Source organism: Leucopleurus acutus (assembly GCF_964270905.1).
Source record: "Leucopleurus acutus genome assembly, chromosome: 9".
NCBI lineage: Eukaryota > Metazoa > Chordata > Mammalia > Artiodactyla > Delphinidae > Leucopleurus > Leucopleurus acutus.
The window spans coordinates 95,508,098-95,527,238 of NC_139144.1; the positions used below are offsets into that span (position 1 = coordinate 95,508,098).

The window sequence follows — 19,141 nt, forward strand, 5'->3', positions numbered from 1 at the left end:
GGGTTGGCCGGGGGGTGGCCCGGAGGCCTGCTTTGAGAACGTGCCTGTGCTGCCGACTGTTCTCTTCCTGCCGCCCTGCCTCAGGCCTTGCAGGACAGCGCCCCCCCGGAATGCAGCCTTCTCCTGCACCCCCGCTTCCTCCCCTCTGGCCGCACAAGTCTGAGGAAGTTGTCCCCAAAGTTTTGATGCGCCTTGATAACATCAACAACAGAAGTCCCTGCATTCATCCTGAACATGTACTAGTTCATGTACGCTGCTCTGGGTCCCTACACTGAGATGGGGAAATTTCATAGAGTATAAATAGGAATGGGCTCAAAGCAGTGGCTCACATGTTTTAAGATGGGCTCTAGGCAGCATCATAAACTTTAGGACCCTAAGAATATTTTATTAACAGATCTTACGAGGAGATTTCCTCTTTTTGTGTGTACCTCTAAAAGTCATGGGCTGCTTGGGCAGGGGACGGCTCTATGGCTTCTAAGAGGAAAGAGGCCGTCCAGAAAAGTCAGGTCCATTTGGAACCAGAGGAATCAGTGGCATGACAGCAAGTGGCCTTGGCCACCAGGTGGCATCACCAGCCAGCCTGAGAGCGCAGCTCATCCCAGGAACCCAAATCCTTTTACTGTTGTTCTTTCTTCCTTTTCAGCACAGATTTGACTCCACTCCACTACCTGCCAGTCCTTTCCCCAAGAGGACTCCCGTCCCGACACCTGTGGTGTGGTGTCTGTAGTGTCTGTAGGCGTCGCCACAGTGCTCCCCCTTCACCCCGCACTTGTCCCCAGTTCTGCCCAGAGGAGCACCTGGGGGCCGCCCCTTCCCATCTCCTCCTCTTGGCTCCAGAGCACAACTGCCAAGCAGGATGAACCAGGGAGAGGTGACACAGGGCAGGACAGTTGTCTTAGCCTTGGCATAATAAAAGGAAAACCCGAACACTTGTCTTTTTTTTTTTTTTAATATCTAACATAAAAAAATTTTTAAAAACCCAAAACCAACAACCAAAACAATCCGTTTGAATGTGCCTGGTCTCAGGTCCCATTTCCAGTGCTGTTCTAAAGAAGCGGCACCTTCCGGTGGCTCGGAGGGTCCCGGGTCCTGGGGAGAGCCCAGTGGTGGCCGGAAACCATCCCGGCCTTTATCCCAGCCCCTGGGACAACCAAGGACCCAACATTTCAGAAAGACCACCAGGACTGTTTTTAAGACACGCGGCTGCCCTAGGAAAAGTTCTCCCTGGAGGCTGGATTGAGGGCTATTTCTTGTGGAGAAACTTCATTTTATTGCCTAAAAAAAGAAAGTGAGAACATTTCACCAGGCAGACAAAGGGGCTGAGTTAAATCCTGCCCTTTTCACCCCAGAGGCAGTGCAGACAAATGTGGCCTCCCCCCCCCCAAGAGCTTCACCCCAGAGCTCAGGAGAAGTTGGGGGACTTCACCCTGCCTGGCTGCCCTCCTCGTGCCTCCCCGTGAAAAGGGATCTTCCTCAGACTTGGGAGTTTTGAAAGGAAGCATGTCAGAGCTGTAGATGTTGCTTCTGAAACGGTGATACAGGAAGCACTGACTGTAACACATCCCTGAGAGCCAAGTGAGGAGAAAACTCCCAGCAGCGCGGGAGGTAGGCGGTCCCTTCCCAGGCAGCTGGCCATCCTGGCTGAGGCACCGGCACGCCCCCTGCAAGTCCTCCGTGGGGTCCTCCTCACCGCAGTTCTTCCTTACTGGGGCCTGCTTCCTCTTTCACCTTTTTCGCTTTCTTCTCCTGCTCCCTTTCCTAGTAAGGGCCTTTTTCCTGATTAAACTGCAGTCCTTATTAAAATTCTAACATTTCCACCTTTTGGGGGCATCATCTGGAGGCTGGTCCAGGTCTTTACTGCCAGACACCTTTCTCTGGTTCCATTCATCATGCTTCTAAGCCCAATACCCCAGAAGGTTTAAGAGTGTGGGAGATAATAGCGAAAGAACAGCAAGGCAGCCAGGGGCCCAGGAAAGCAGGGAGGGGGCCATTTGTGTCCTTTGCTTACGATCTGGGGACAGATAAGAACAGGTGGGTAAAATGCTGACTTGGCCCACTCGGTGCAGGCCTCAGAGCTCTGCATTATTAGGCCCCGGCTCTAGGGGAGGGAACTGGCCAAGACCCCATGGTCCGGAGGCTGCTGATGGGAACCGAGACCCCTAGGCCTCACCTAGTCCCTTCAGGAACTTGTTGACACCACTGTGTTCTCCACTGGGGAGTGTTTCCAGGTACTCTTGGGCTCGGACCTCAAAAAGACCTGTTGACAAGAGAAATCCCAGCCATTTTAGTTCCTTCTCTTCGTGCTTCTAGACATATCCATTTCCTTACTGCCATAGGTAAGAGAAACCTTGCTTCTGAGATGAAGTTGCTCCTATAAACATGCTCTGAATCATGAGATTTATAAGGGCTTGTACTGCCCTTATAATTGTCCAACCTGTGCAATAAGTGTCTTTGGAAAGCTGTAAAGCTAGCTCGTATGTGTAATCCTATCTTTACTGGACAAACGCCTTGCAAGCATGTACACCGTGCCAGGCCCGCGGTTTCAAAGATAAACCAGACGGCCTTGGCTCGGGAGCTCCTGAGGGCTCCCTTTTCCTCGCATTCTCCCACAAGAGGGCCCCTGGCCAAGTGCTTTGGCCTCCTGGGAACCCGGCTGCCATCTGCAGACTCAGGAGGGCGGGCAGGCCACCTCTGAGGGCCCTTCAGTTCTCACCCGGGACTGGAGCCTCAGGCACGCTGTCTTCATCTCTTACTGATCTTCCACAGACGGGGCTCCTTCTGTGCTACTTTTAAGCCTTATGTCTCGCTCTCTCTATCAAATAGTGATCTGTGTACCCAGCAGGTCTTCTATTAAAAGGAATCCTTTCACCAGGAGTTGTGGGACTCATACTTGCTAATCCATTTTCTTTTGTCTCTTCAGATAGCACTCATCAGAACGCCTCAAGTGTGACAGACTCCCTTTCTGCCTTGCAAAGAGCTCTGGGAATGCAGAGCTTTGGTTCCTCAGATCAGTCTCTGCAATCGCAGCCCCAGAGGACACCAAGGCCTGGGCCAGCTGCTTCCCTGGCCCCCACCCTGGTCACTGTGAGGCACCTCCTCAGTGTTGAGCATCTTTCCCCTTCTGGGGTCTAGCTCCCATCTGGGATAGCCTTTACTGACATTTCTAGTGTTTAGATTCCCACAAGGACTTAAAATGATATAAGAAAGAGATGGGAACGGTTTCATCCTCCTGGTGCACACTCCCTGCTCCTCCATCACTAGAAGCGTGACGGAGTCCAGCAACAGGGACAGGGAGACTAGGAGAGACAGGGGAACCTCACGGAGCGAGGGCTGGGGCGGGGTTGGGTGGTCTCGCGGAGCGATGACCCACAAACTCCACAGGTTGGGGCAGTCTCTGCCGTCCTGCCTCCCCCATGGCCAGCCCGCTGGGCTCAGTGGCACCACGTACAGCGGAGGGCGTGGGGCCGTCCTCTCCTCCTCTATCCCATCCCCAGGTCCCGGAGGAGAGGCTGAGGAAGCAGGGCAGAGGGAACCAGAGGAGGCCTGAGGAAAAGGAGAAGAGGCGCCACAGAGAGGGGAAGGGAAGGGTGTCCTTGAGACTTTCGTTGAGCTGGGGAGAATAGAACAGGAGGGAACTTGCCACCAGAACCTGCAGTGTGGTTCTGGGAATGGGAAGCAGAGGGGAAGCGACGCCTGAGGAGACGGCAGGACATAGGGGCAGTTTCCCCAGCTCAGAGGTGGCGAGAATGAACGTCCTCCAGAGAAGGCTGCATGCTGTTCCCATCCGTGCCCTGGCCCCCGACCTTCCGCCCTGCTCAACACCCACCCGGGGTCTGGGCATCTCTGGCTGCCTCAGCCCCCCACAGGGAACATGCCTCCTGACCTTTGGCATCCTGCCGGCGCCGCTCCCGCTCCTGGATGAAGGCCCGGAACGTCTGGGTCTCCATGAAGACCTCCAGGAACCGGCGGAGGCTCTTGGAGGAGACGGCTTTGCGGAAGGCCTCTCGCTGCAGGGTCCTCTCCTCTCGCTCGCCCGCCGTCAGGAACAACGAGTAGTGGCCCACGATCTCCACGAAGAAGCGGACAAAGGCTTCGGATACCACTTCGTTCAAGGGGTTGGACTCGGGGCCTGAGCAAAATGGGGAAGGACCAGGACCGGTGAGGGCGGAGGGCTGAGGCAGAGCCTTTGGGACAAGCCAGGCACTAAGACAAGGATACTAGCTCCCTGGATGGCAAACTGCAATGATCCACAAAAAGATTACCCACAGTGAGCATTCATTTCTTTAACCTTTAAACAGATATTTTAGGGCCAAAATGGGGTGGGAAAAGTCTTCCCCACGCTCATTGTTAGAATGAGGTCCTGATAAAGGGGGTGAGCGCCCAGCCTCTCTCCCTGTATACCTCTCTTGCCTATTTTCCTGCTTAACCCAGTGCCAAGTGGGACAGATGCCCATAGTCCATTTGCTCCCTGACTCCAATGATGGAAGAGGGGGTGCGGTCTGGGAGGTGGATGAGCATTTACCATGCTTGCAGTCTGGGGACCTGTCATCCTGGTCACTAGCCAGGTCATTCCTCTGTTCCAGAATGTGTTCCAGGGCTACCTGAAGCTTCCGGGGCAGAATGGAATCCTCGTCATCCATCTGTAAAGCAGAAAAAACAGGTGGGCCATCGCCCCAGTGCTTCTGGGGATGGTGGCTGCATCCTGGCCAGCAGGACACATTGGACACTGCAGGGCAGGCCTGGCAGGGTTCCTGGTTTAGTGGAAAGAACACAACTTAGAACTAGAGGTCTGAGGTTTGAATCTTGATTCCACTTTTTACAAGCTATGTGAGCCTCAGTTTCCCCACCTGTAAAATGGGCTACCAATCAGTATCTACCTCACCATGAAGATTAAAGGCACCATATAAGACGGTGATGAAAGAAACTGAAGAAGATATAAATTAATGGAAAGATATTCTGTGCCCATGGATTGAACGAATAAACACTGTTAAAATGTTCATACTACTTAAAGCCATCTATAGATTCAATGCAATCCTTATGAAAATTCCAATGACATTTTTCACAGAAATAGAAAAAACAATCGTAAAATTTGTATGGAACCACAAAAGACCTTGAATAGCCAAAACAATCTTGGGGAAGAAGAACAAAGCTGGAGGCATCATAATTCCTGATTTCAAACTTTATCACAAAGCTACCGTAATCAAGATAGTATGGTACTGGCAAAAAAACAGACATATAGACGAACAGAACAAAATTGAGAGCCCAGAAATAAACCCGTACATATATGGTCAGCTAATATTTGACAAGGGAGCTGAATATTTAATGGGGAAAGGATGGTTTCTTTCTTTTTTTTTTTTAAATAAATTTATTTATTTATTTATCTTTGGCTGCACTGGGTCTTCATTGCTGTGTGCGGGCTTTCTCTAGTTGCAGCGAGTGGGGGCTACTCTTCCTTGCGGTGTGCAGGCTTCTCATTGCGGTGGCTTCTCTTGTTGCAGAGCATGGGCTCTAGGTGCATGGGCTTCAGTAATTGTGACATGGGGGCTCAGTAGCTGTGGCTCATGGGCTCTAGAGCACAGGCTCAGTAGTTGTGGTACATGGGCTTAGTTGCTCCGCGGCATGTGGGATCTTCCTGGACCAGGGATTGAACCCATGTCCCCTGCACTGGCAGGTGGATTCTTAACCACTGTGCCACCAGGGAAGTCTGAAAGGCTGGTTTCTTAAATAAATGGTGTTGGGAAAACTGGACATCCACATACGAAGGAATGAAATTGGACCCCATCTTATATGACTCACAAAAATTATGTGGATTAAAAAAAACTGGATTAAAGAGTTAAATGTAAGAACAGAAACTGTAAAACTACTAGAAGAAAATATAGGTGAAAAGCTCCTTGATATTGATCTTAGCAACAATTTTTTGGGATCTGATACCAAAAGCACAAGTAACAAAAGCAAAAGTAAACAAGTGAGAGTACATCACACTAAAAAGCTTCTGCACAATAAAACAATCAGCAAAATGAAAAGGCAACTTACAGAATGGGAGAATATATTTGTAAAGCATATATCTAATAAGGGGTTACTATCCAAAATATATAAGGCACTCATACAACTCAATAGAAAAAAAAGATGGGCAAAGGACATGAATAGACGTTTTTATAGATGTGTATGTACGTGTATATACATGTGTATGTGCATATATACACATACACACAATGGAATATTATTCAGCCATAAAAAAGAAAGAAATACTGGGCTTCCCTGGTGGCGCAATGGTTGAGAGTCTGCCTGCCGATGCAGGGGACACGGGTTCATGTCCCGGTCCAGGAAGATCCCACAGGCCGCGGAGCGGCTGGGCCCGTGAGCCATAGCCGCTGAGCCTGCGCATCTGGAGCCTGTGCTCCGCAACAGGAGAGGCCACAACAGTGAGAGGCCCGCGTACCGCAAAAAAAAAAAAAAAAAAAAAGAAAGAAATACTGACTTTTGTGATAACATGGATAGACTAATACTAAGTGAAGTAGATAAGACAGCAAAAGGTAATACTGTATGTTCTCACTTATATGTGGAATCTAAAAAAACTGAACTATGGGAACTCACTGGTCGTCCAGTGGTCAGGAATCAGTGCTCTCACTGCCAGGGTCCTGGGTTCAATCCCTGGTCAGGGAACTAAGATCCTGCAAGCCCCATAGTGCAGCCAAAAAAAAAAAAAGTTTTATATATATATATATATATATATATGAACTGAACTCATAAAAATAGAGAGTAGAATGGTGGCTACTAGGGGCTGAGGGGTGAGGGAAATGGGGAAATGTTGGTCAAAGGGTACAAACTTCCCGCTATAAAATGAATAAATTCTGGGGAATCTAATGTACAGTTTGGTGACCATAGTTAACATATACTTGAACGTTGTTAAGAGAGTAGATCTTAAATGTTATCACTACACAAAAAAGGTAATTATGTGAGGCAATGGGGGGTTAACTAACCATATTGTGGTTATAATTTCTCAGTGCGTATGTACATCAAATCATCATGCTGTACATTTTAAACTTACGTATGATATGTGTCAATAATGTCTCAATAAAGCTGGGGGGGAGATTAAATGCAACACAATTAATTTGTGAAAGTGCCTGGCACCTAGTGGCTCCTCGATCAATGTTTCCCACTGTCCCCTACCTCCCACCCCATGGGGTGGCTAGTTCTAATCCGGGGACTCGGGTCAGGGCAGATGACCAGTATTTTTTTTTTTTAACCAGTATTTTTTAAAGCTGGCTTTATGATCTGGGTCTCAAAGCAGGAAGGCCTTGGGATGGGCCTACCCAGAGGGGCTTTGGGAAGTGAAAGTAGATGGAACTAATGATAAAAAAAAGGCATTAACATATATAACTTTTCAGTGGCCATTCCAAGTGTAAAAGCAGTCCTTCAGAATGCCCAGAAAGCCTTTATGTAATGATTCTTAGCAAGATCTGATAGGAGTCAGGCCTTTCTGGCAAGTGATAACAAGAAACTAACTGTGTATTACTTTCTCTGATAATGAAAGTAGTTTATAATCATTATAGAAAACATATGAAAGTATCAAAACCATTAAAAAATCACTCATAATCTGTCTCCTTTTCAGTCTCCCATCCCAAGACAACCAGAATTAATGTTTTGGTGAGTTTTCCTTTCAATCTTTTTTAGAGTTATATATATATATATATATATATATGTATTTTTTTCTTTCTTGTTTCTATTCTTTTTTAAAAAAACAAGGTCAGCAAAATAGTGTATACAATTTTGCATCCTGATTTTTCCACTTCATATTATATCATGAAATTTGTTATCAAATATTATTGAAAAGCATGTTGAAAAAAGACAAGTGTCCATAGTTATAACCTATACAAAGATTCTAATTGTCAGTAAACCGTTTTGTGACAGAACACGTGGGAATCAATCCTTTGTCCAAAGCCCTCCTCTTTGGCCCTGTCTTCTGTCCTATCCTCAGTCAAGCCCTGGCCAGGGACTGCCCAAGCCCCTTGACCTGTTGTGCAATTTCAGGCACACAAGGGAGCCTTTCCGTAGCTGGAAAGCTGAGCTCCAAACAACAAAGAGCTGAAAACAGAGCAAGCAGTGGGTTGAAGCTGCACTTCTTACTCACCTGTCTGAGGAACCGATTGTTGACAAGATCGACCACAAGGACCTATGAGATAAGGAAAAGGGACTATTATTGTTACCAGGGCTTCCGGGATACAGAGATGGACTCTTAGCCTTTTTCCTTCTTGGTACCCAGAGTGGCAGCAGGGCTGGGGGTGGAGGGGGCCATTTGTGGTTTCCTGACATTGCCACTGTAGCCACAAACGATGAAGAGGGGAGGTGGGGCAAAGGGCTTTCCAGAAACACACACTTTCAACACTGTAACTGCAGGCTGGGACATGTGTGGGCCACAAGCTGGACTCCCTGCCCTGTTCTCGGACTGGCTGAGGCAAAGCCGCTCAGACTGTTTTTTAGCGTGCGGGTCACTGAGGAGGCGCTAGAGGCCACAGCCCCCCATCGTTCCCATTCCACTCGGTTCTGCCACCCCCCCACCCCCCAGGCCTCCCTCCTCATACCTCCCAGTGACACACTTAGCCCTGTCATTTGTTTTAATAGGATAGGAGGGGAGAGACCCAGAGGACTGGACCCAACGGGAGAGTAAGTCAAGCTACAGGTGCTGGGCTTCCATGAGTCAAGGCTTTCAGGCTAAAGCACCTCCCTCCTCCCTCCTCAGAGTGAGGCTGAGACCCAGAGCCACAACTAGGGTGAAGCAAGTGAAGGGCCTAGGGCATGAAACTTAAGGAGGTGCTCACTCATAGGATCACGCAAGTGGCCGAGCCCTAGGCCTCAGCGTGGGCCACTGGCTCTGATGGAGGATGAGCAGGGGGCCTGGATGGCCACCATGATTGCACCAGCAGCGGGAATCATGGGCTCTGACACATGGCCCAGGAGTTAAGGGAGAGCTCTCCTTCCTTCTCACACCTTCTCCTGGGGTAGAACTGAGCCATTTGCGGGATTGAGGGTACCCAGGCAAACTCTTTGCAGTTCACAAACCCACACTCAAAGACCTGAGTCTGATGGTTAATATTGAACGGGACTTTAGGACTCTCTGGGCAATTAGAGGAGCTGCATCTGGGGACACGGGGAGGATTTCAGGCCCAGGGGTTCCCTGGGGGTTCAGGACTGCGCAGCGTCATCAGTCCCCACGGTTCTGCTCTGACTGCTGGAGTTCTCAGTACACGGGGACAGACTATTTAGAGGAAGGGGCTGGGATTAAATATCCACAGGAATGCCAAGGGCTTTCCTCACTTGGATGCTAACTTGAAAATCCAGAACTCGATCATTGAAAACATTTTGGTTGTGGTCTTTTTAACTGATATGGAAAAGGACCTCCTTGTAGGAGCACAGTCTTTGTCAAGACTTCGTTATTAGCCCAAAGATAGTTTCCAGTTATTGTTCGCTCTTTGTGTGCTGTCTTCCCCCGGTGCTGCGGGGTGGAGAAGGGAAGGATAGGGTGGATGGCTATTTACGGATTAGGTGTATTAAAATCTGGGTAACTTGTTGATTGCTGCCCTTCTCAATGGGTATACATAGCAGTAGGTTCATTTAGAGGGGAAACCGAGTCTGCAGTCACTGAGGGTCTACTGAAGCCAACTTGGGGCGGCGAACTCCCAGACAAAGCTGTGGGGTCCCCCTGCTCCCCGACTCTGCCTGCTGGCAGAGCCACAGCCAGCACCTCCCCTCTGCCCCGGCCCACAGGCAGGGCACGGGGGACCTCCCTGAGCTCACCTCTTCCAGCGGCAGCTCCCTGAGCAGCGGCAGCGAGCTGGTGAGCAGCCCAATGAGGAAGGGGGTTGGCGAGCACACGATGTCGATCATGGCAGGTGGCAGCACGGGGATGTAGGTGTGCTGCCAGGTGAAGGGGTAGATGACCGCCACCATCGCGTGGCAGCACGTGGACAGGGTGCTGCAGTGGGGAGAGAGGGGAGAAAGGGCCGATTTAGGGGAGATGGGCAGCCTCCACGGGGAAGCCAGAGAGAGCTGTTCACACTCCAGCTCCCATTCATTCCCTCTCCCTCCCAAAACACCCCCAAACAACAAAAGCCTCTTTTCTCATGGGTACTCCTTCTCTTATTGAAGATGCTTTGTATGCAAACACACAGTCTCTCCGCCAAGCATGAAAGCCTAGGTGTGATCAAGGGAAAACAGGGGAAGTCCTTCAGTATTCACGTGCAGCCGTCCGCTCCAAATGGCTCGGTTTGTGTAAAAGCGAGACTCACATACCGTTGCTTCTTGCCCAGAATCCAAAACACAGAAAAATAACAACATTCAGAGAAACAGTCTCTCTCAAAGCAGAATTATCATAATGTAGCCTTTTAAAAATATATATATTTATTTATTTAGGCAGTGCTGGGTCTTAGTTGTGGCACATGGGATCTTTAGTTGCAGCATGCATGTGGGATCTAGTTCCCTGACCAGGGATCGATCCCAAGCCCCCTGCATTGGGAGCGTGGAGTGTTACCCACTGGACCACCAGGGAAGTCCCATAATGTAGCCTTTTATTGGCAAACGCTGCGTGATCCACAGCGCTTTGCTCAGTGCCTGGATTCAAACTCAGTTTGTTGAATGAAGGGTGGATTATTTGGGATTATCACTTTGATATCAGTTTTGTGGAGTAGAGCCGCAGCGCAGTGATGACTGGCGGCCTTCCGAGATGAGTGAGAGCAGACTTTCTCTTCTTTCTTGCAGTCGTTTCTTATCGCTACTGAGCCTGCTCGCAGCAGCTCCCCTCTCCTCTCATTCTAATATGCTGTTTCTAAAATGCTATGGGATTGGAAACTTCAGAAGCTTGTTAGAAATGTCTAAGGTAAGAATAAAACAAAAGTGAGGGCCCAGTGGATTCGTCTGTGAGTATACCAAGTCATCTTCAGGGCCCTGTAACCAGCATTTCATTTGTTAGGACATCTTTTGAACATTTGCCCTGGTTCTCAGCTGTGCTCTGTATACGTAAAGTTGCAGGGAAGCTGAGTTCTGGATAGATGAATGCTCCTTTACTAGGTTCCCATGATGTCAGGCACCTATAATCTCATTGTCATAAAACTTTCCTGAGGCCGTTTAAAAAAGTCACTTAGCTCTGGTTTACTTAAGGAAAAAAGAGGTGGATTAAAAGATATTGGCTAGGGACTTCCCTGGTGGTCCAGTGGTAAAGAATCCGCCTTACAATGCAGGGGATGTGGGTTTGGTCCCTGGTCGGGGAACTAACATCCACATGCCGTGGGGCAACTAAGACCACACGCCACAACTACTGAGCTCCCACGCCTCAACTAGAGAGCCCGTGTGCCACAAACTAGAGAGCCCAAGCGCCACAACTAGAGCGAAGCCCACGCCCCACAATGAAGAGCCTGCAATGCCTCAAAGAAGATCCTGTGTCTTAGCCGCAGCTAAGACCAACACAGCCTAAAAAATAAATAAATAAAATAAATATTTTAAAAAAAGAATTAAGCCAGGCAGAAAGAGACAAATATTGTTTGATTCCACTTATATGAGGGACTTAGGATAGGCAAATCCATAGAGACAGAGTAGAATAGAGGTTAGCAGGGGCTGGCGGAAGGGAGAGTGTTGCATTGTTGCTTAAAGGGTACAGAGTCATAGCTGAGATGATGAAAAAGCTCTGGAAAGGGATAGTAGTGATGGTTGCAAACACCGTGAATGTACTTAATGTCCCTGAATTGTACACTTAAAAATGATTTCAATTTAAATGGTAAATTTTATGGTTATGTATATTTTACTGCAATAAAAAAAGCAGGGCTTCCCTGGTGGCACATTGGTTAAGAATCTGCCTGCCACTGCAGGGGACATGGGTTTGAGCCCTGGTCTGGGAAGATCCCACATGCTGCGGAGCAACTAAGCCCGTGCACCACAACTACTGAGCCTGTGCTCTAGAGCCCGCTCGCCACAACTACTGAGCCCGCGTGCCACAACAACTGAAGCCCTCGCGCCTAGAGCCTGTGCTACGCAACAAGAGAAGTCACCGCAATGAGGAGCCCGCCCACTGCAATGAAGAGTAGCCCCCGCTCACCACAACTAGAGGAAGCCCGTGTGCAGCAACAAAGACCCAACACAGCCAAAAATAAATGAATAAATTTATATATATATAAAAGAAAGCAATCCCCCCCAAATCATTTAAATTCCTCTGAATCTAGTGAGTTCCTCTGAATCTAGTACCCCCTGAGACATCCTTAAAATATACACTAGCCCTCTTCTCTATCCTGCTCTGACTTTGGGGCCCCTAACCTAATAAGGGTAATGTTGAATCTTATCCATTTATCAGCATGTCTCCTAACCTTCCTGTTCTCAATCTTAGCAAATAGTCAATCTCCTAATACTCACTGGAGTCATGAAATGCCTCTTAGTAGCGTAGCATCCACATATTTCACTGACATTTGGTCTTGTGTTTTCTTTCAAATGATCACCCCCAAAATGAGAAAGATGCTACCCCAACACTTTTGTTTTTATCACTGTAATACCTTCTTTATTAGCTGAGTAAGGGTGAGACAGACTAAAGTTCAGACTTATACCAAGGAGAGCAACATCAATAATTCAGCCAGCAGCTTGGGGTGAAGTGACTTCTGCCTTTCAAAGGATCTTCTTGAAAAGCACAGGAGCTTTTTTTCTTAAGGCATCACTTTCTCCTAGATATCAAGAACATTGATACTTTTAGTGAATTGCTTACCATTTATGTTTAATTTCCTTGATCTATATAGATCACTGAATGTGTTGAATTCACTTTATTCTAAATCTTTTTGATTTTTAGGACTAATCTGTATTTGTGTGTGGCCAGTCTACAAATTTGATCTGCTCAAGTACCATGGGTGTGAGGTCATGACTTAGAAAACTAGAAGGACATTAAACTATAAACAAGGATAGTTGTGTCTAGAACAGGTTTTTGCAGACTATATTTACAGCCCATTGGGGGTCTTGAAATAATTTCAGTGGGTTGTTATTAGCATTAAAAACAACTACCGGGCTTTCCTGGTGGTGCAGTGGTTGGGAGTCCGCCTGCCGATGCAGGGGACGCGGGTTCGTGCCCTGGTCCGGGAGGATCCCACATGCCGTGGAGCGGCTGGGCCTGTGGGCCATGGCCGCTGGGCCTGCGCGTCTGGAGCCTGTGCTCCGCGACAGGAGAGGCCGCAGCAGTGAGAGGCCCGCGTACCGCAAAACAAACAAAAAAACCAAAACTACCACAGAAAGAATAGAAAATAAGAGAATATGCTGCATTTTTTCCAGTTGTAAATAACTATCTGTGTGTATTATGTGGGTGGTATATTGGGGCTGAATGTAAAATGTATTTCTTTTTAAAAAATTATTTTTTTTTTGGCTGCATTGGGTCTTAGTTGTGGCACGTGGGATCTTTGTTGTGGCACGTGGGCTTCTCTCTAGTTGTGGTGTGTGAGCTCCAGAGTGCATGGGCTCTGTAGTTTGCGGCACGTGGGCTCTCTAGCTGAGATGCGCAGGCTTAGTAGTTGTGGCACACGGGCTTAGTTGCCCTGCGGCATGTGGGATCCTAGTTCCCCGCCCAGGGATCGAACCCGCGTCCCCTGCATTGGAAGGCGGATTCTCTACCACTGGACCACCAAGGAAGTCCCTAAAATGTATTTCTTATTGGGGACTGCAGTAAAAAGGCTTGGAAGCCGATGATTTGGACGAGAGAACTGGTGGGGGCGGGGGGTGGAGACAGGTAGACAGTGATGGTTGAGTTGGAATTTTGACATTTACGTGTTTTACTAGGATGTTGGTTTTCATTTCCAAGTGACTAGAGGGAGTCCCTTAAAAGAGACCCTAAGAAGGAATTCCCTGAAGGAAGCCTTGTGCATGAAATCCACCTCTTTTTATAGCACATTTGTTGTTAAGTTCCTAAATATTACTTGGAGAAAGAGTGGATCATGCGATGGTCCAGGCCACAGACGCTGTCATCCATGGTCTCTTCAGCAAGTCTTTGAAACTCTCACTTTAGTCAATTCACTAAAGGAGAATAAAAATACAGCACTCATGTTTAACAGTCCGTTTACAGGGGACTTCCCTGGTGGTCCAGTGGTTGAGAATCTGCCTTCCAATGCAGGGGATGTGGGTTCGATCCCTGTCGGGGAACTAAGATCCCACATGCTGTGGGGCAACTAAGCCCATGTGCCGCAACTACGGAGCCCACACCACAACTAGAGAGCCTGCACCTAACTAGAGAGAAGCCCATGAGCTGCAACGAAAGATATTGCATGCCGCAACTAAGACTCGATGCAGCCAAAAATAAATAAATACGTAAATACATAAATAAATATTAAAAGAAAGAGTCAGTTTACATTTCAGAGATGTGATTTAAGCATTTTTGACTCCAGGGAAGTTATAGAATCACAGAATTTTAGTCCTGGAAGTGATTTTAGAGATGGAGTGCATCGTCTTTTGAATTTTATACTAACAAGCCCAAGGCTAAAAGAGGTTAAAGTAGGGACTTCCCTGGCAGCGCAGTGGTTAAGAATCTGCCTGCCAACGCAGGGGACACGAGTTCCAGCCCTGGTCCGGGAAGATCCCACATGCCACGGAGCAACTAAGCCCATGCACCACAACTACTGAGCCTGCGCTCTAGAGCCCGTGCTCCACAATAGGAGAAGCCACTGCAATGAGAAGCATGCATCACAACGAGGAGTAGCCCCCGCTTGCCACAACTAGAGAAAGCCCGTGCACAGCAACGAAGACCCAACGCAGCCAATAAACAAACAAACAAATAAAATTAAAGTAATAATAAATAAATAAATAAAATAAAAGAGGTTAAAGTAACCTCTGCATTCAGGATGGGGGGAGGGTGGGGACAGAGGAGTCCTGCAGACTTGGGGTGGTAAAGAGATACACACTGAGGAATGGAGGTACAAAGAGGCCCGGCCAGAAGCCTTTGGGTTTTTCTCAGTCGCTGCAATAGAAAAATACAATTGTTTTTTCCCAACTCAAAGAAAAGGCCTCCCGCCCTTCTGCTTTCTTTTGGCCTCATCCCTAGAAGGAGAAAGTCTAATGGGTTCTCCCTTCTCTGTGCTGCTGCAGCGCTTTGTGTCTCCTGGCTGAAGCCCTGCAGGGCCGGGGTTGGGGGACAGGGTGTGCCTGGCTTAGGTGCAGTGAGTGTGAACCAGCTGGACTGGGAAGGTGTTGGAACAAGTTGAGAAGATAATGATGAGCAACGCCAGAGCTAGATACATCGGGCCGGTGAATAAATGTCACGAAAAGAAAGAAGAAATTCATTCATTTCACTGGAACGCAGGGAGCTAAAGGACAACTGTACTCAGTTTGATGACAACTCACTGCATCACCTGTTGGCCATGTAGCTAGGTGCTGCCACTGTTTGTGATTTCTCCTAACAAGTGGTTTTTGTTTGTTTGTTTGTTTGTTTTTTGAATAGTCTGATTCGCTGTTGCAGCTGGGTCCCAATGTTCCACACCTGGTTCCCACTGCCACCTCGTTAGCTGGCACCTGTGGAACCCAGAGTGTCAGGAGCCACATGGCAGGTGGGCAGTGCTGGCAGTGTCACATCCCTCTTGCTTTCCAGCTCCACCAATATTCTAAACAAAAGTTCTGCCTCTTGAAACACTACAAGGAAAGGTCAGATTCTGTATATAATACAGCTAGTGGCAGCTCTTCCCCCAAAATAAATGGTGGAAGAGAAAAGAAGGGGTTATTCTGAGTGTAGCCTGTCGAAATTTTATTCCCCAACTCGTGAAGGCTAGAGGAGCCTTCCATGGGGGTGGGTCCTGCTGGGATTGGTGGTTTCTTAGGAACATGCAGAGAACAGTCTGTGGTTCTGGGGATGCTAAGGATAACTCTTCAAGTTCGCTTGCCCCTTAATGTGTAGCCTTACTGAGCATCTGCTGGTTGGAGGACAGGCAGTGTTTTTGAAGGAAGTCCTAGGAAGAGAGCCCTGGAAGCTGGCTTGCATTACAGTGGGGGTGGAGGACAGGAACACCAGGGCCCGCAGCTGTGATCAATTCCTACAAAAGCGAGGCAGGGGAGGAGATGCCCCAGTGGGAGGTTGCCTGGGCCACAAGGTTAAAAGATGGGCACAGGGGAGAAGGGTCAGGTCTCAGAATGCTTTGCCATTCTGTGGTGTTTCTTGAGGGTTGAAGCATCAGTCCAGAGACATCAGGATACACTTGTGACTGCTTAAGTTCTCCTGGAGAAGACACTATGGTTCTGGTTGCTACAAAGCCCTTGTGCCCTACTTGGGGTTACTGTGCTGGGCAGCCTCCCAACTCACCCAGCAACCAGTAAGAATCAAGCACAGAGCTTTCTCTAAGATGCTACCAGAAAAGTAAATGATGAGTTTCCAGAGTTGGATAGACCCCAGGAATTTGAAGGATGAGCCCATCAGCATCCTTTAGCATATTCCAAGCAAAGCGTTTCTCCTACTGTGCATCAATCCCAGGAACGTGAGTGAAAGGTAACGCGGATCTAGTCTGGGGCCTGGTGAGACCTAGTAGGAGGTGGCTGCCGTATTTCCGTTACTATACTTTCAAACCCTGGAGTAATGTGTCACCGAGTTAAAAAGAACACAGCCTGGGCCTCAAGAAAACTGGGTCTGCTACTCTCTGTGTGATCTCAGGTAAAGCCCTTCTCCAGGCTTTAGCTTCCTCATCTTTGATATGAGGAAAGTGGACGTTCCAGCTTTAACATCTACAAACTATGAACTATGAGAGAGAGAGGGCTTCCCTGGTGGTGCAGTGGTTAGGAATCCACCTACCAATGCAGGGGACACAGGTTCGAGCCCTGGTCTGGGAGGATCCCATATGCCGCAGAGCAACTAAGCCCGTGCGCCACAACTACTGAGCCTTTGCTCTAGACCCCGCAAGCCACAACTACTGAGCCCATGTGCCACCACTACTGAAGCCCGCACGCCTAGAGCCTGTGCTCCACAACAAGATAAGCCACCGCAACGAGAAACTCATGCACCGCAATGAAGGGTAGCCCCCGCTCACCGCAACTAGAGAAAGCCCGCGTGCAGCAATGAAGACCTAACACAGGCAAAAAATGAAAGGAAGGAAGGAAGGAAGGAAGAAAAGAAAGAGAAAGGAAGGAAGGAAAGGAAGAAAGAAAGAAAGAAAGAAAGAAAGGAAGGAAGGAAGGAAGGAAGGAAGGAAGGAAGGAAGAAAGAAAGAGAAAGAAAGAAAGAAAGAAAGAAAAAGAAAGGAAGAAAGGAAGGAAGGAAAGAAAGAAAGAGAAAGGAAAGAAAGAAAGGAAGAAAGGAAGGAAGGAAGGAAGGAAGGAAGAAAAGAAAGAGAGAGAGAAAGCCAGGAAGTGGAAATAGGAGCCAGGAGCTGGAAATAGCGATATTGAAAAGAACCAAGGCCTGTCATCGGAGGGTAATTGTATAGCTCATTAGCAGAGACAGGACAGAAGAGCAATGGCAACACCTCACTCTGAGCAACTAATGGATACAAGTGTTGGAGAGTTTTTAAACTGCTGCAGTAAGGCCCCAAAAGACTACACACAAAGCCAGCATAGCCTGGGAGGGATCTGAATCCGAGGGAAGAACTGGAGTACGCTTCCAGCCCGAGATTCTGTCAGTGATGGATTTGGAGTAGAAGACAATTTGTGGCTATGCTACTGTCTAAATGTTGCTTCAAATGCTATCTTCTTGGTGTTTGTAGGCAAAAATAGGTAGTTAATATATAGTCAGTCTGACGGCATTGTGCTATTAAAATTGCATTTTTCATAGCACTCTGCTGAATTAAATGTAGGTATCTCCCTGTCAGCCACTCTGAGGACCTCTGAAGTAGTATTCTGGGCGCCAGACCACCAAGATGGCAGCTACTCACACTTTTGGGTAGGCCTTGGCAAGCTCACCTGCCTGGAGGGGGCAGGCCACAAACCCAACCTTTTTCTGAGATGGCAAACATTGCTGGTGCAACTGATTCCAGACAAGATAGGGGACCCCATTTAAGCTTACAGAAACTGATTAAAAATGAACCAAAAGGAACACACAACAAGATGAAGGCGCACAGCTACACATGGACTTATTTGCTTAGTTATCCCATGTCAAGGCCAAGGTTCAAACTCTAAATTTGTCAAGATTCGACCACCTAATCCTACTTATCATTAGCTAGAAGTCTGTCATTTGGCTTCTGGTCTTAATGCACTACAAAAAGATAAGAAGTAAATTTCTTGAATATTAAAAACTTCATCCTGGGACTTCTCTGGTGGCGCAGTGGTTGAGAATCCGCCTGCCAATGCAGGGGACATGGGTTCGAGCCCTGGTCCGGGAAGTTCCCACATGCCGCGGAGCAACTAAGCCCGTGCGCCACAACTACTGAGCCTGTGCTCTAGAGCCCATGAACCACAACTACTGAGCCTGTGTGCTGCAACTATTGAAGCCCGCATGTCTAGAACCTGTGCTCTGCAACAAAGAGAAGCCACCGCAATGAGAAGCCCGTGCACCACCATGAAGACCCAATACAGCCAGAAAATAAATAAATAAATAAATAAATAAAAACTCCAACCTGTCTACAACTTTTGTACAAATTGTTTATGTGCAGCTCTGACTTTATTATTCAGCCTAGTTGTAGATTTGGTCAAAACTTTGGGAACTGAAATTAATACACTAAAAAACAAAATGTTTATCATCAGAGAAATGAAGAAAGGGGTATAGGGAAATATTTATTTGGGTTGTTATGACAACAGAACAAGCCATCACAACAACATTCTTTCTTTTTCATCTGCTAAACTTTGGCTTGACAGAGCCTTAAGAAACACTCAGCGTCCACCCTAGAGATGAAACGGAGCAGAAATGTTATTCTAAATTCGATAGATTTTTGGCTCAACTTAAAACTCTTCTGTAACTCACACGGTGTTTGCCACGGCTCCCAGCTCTTCCCTCTTGCAGTGGGCAGCCGCAGCTGCGGTGCTGAGCAGATGAGTCGTGCGATGCGGAGGGTGCTGGTGGCAGTGACTACAGGCCTCCAGCAGGCTAACGTCCGCCCCGCGATGTCACGGGGCCACTCCCTGAGTTTGCAGCATGCCCTGTTCTCATGCCCTGCTCTGTGGTCTTAAGAAGACTGGGGCTACGGATGGCAATCGGGAGAGGCCCGCTTCTCGCTAAGCAGGG

The 19,141-nt window shown here is 48.1% G+C and overlaps 1 protein-coding gene across 5 annotated transcripts in view; it reads right to left on the minus strand.

Moving 5' to 3' along the window:
* Window positions 1-936: 936 nt before the first annotated feature.
* DENND2A (DENN domain containing 2A) overlaps window positions 937-19,141 on the minus strand; it is a 103,240-nt gene continuing 85,035 nt past the window's right edge. For all 5 annotated transcript variants that reach the window (XM_082846980.1, XM_082846979.1, XM_082846978.1 and 2 more), the window contains 6 exons: window positions 9,796-9,973; window positions 8,132-8,173; window positions 4,523-4,640; window positions 3,884-4,129; window positions 2,171-2,257; window positions 937-1,275 (listed from right to left, as the gene is read on the minus strand). In XM_082846980.1, coding sequence (XP_082703106.1) covers window positions 1,244-1,275; window positions 2,171-2,257; window positions 3,884-4,129; window positions 4,523-4,640; window positions 8,132-8,173; window positions 9,796-9,973 — 703 coding nt within the window. In that variant the 3' untranslated portion in view covers window positions 937-1,243. The remainder of the gene's footprint in view (window positions 1,276-2,170; window positions 2,258-3,883; window positions 4,130-4,522; window positions 4,641-8,131; window positions 8,174-9,795; window positions 9,974-19,141) is intronic.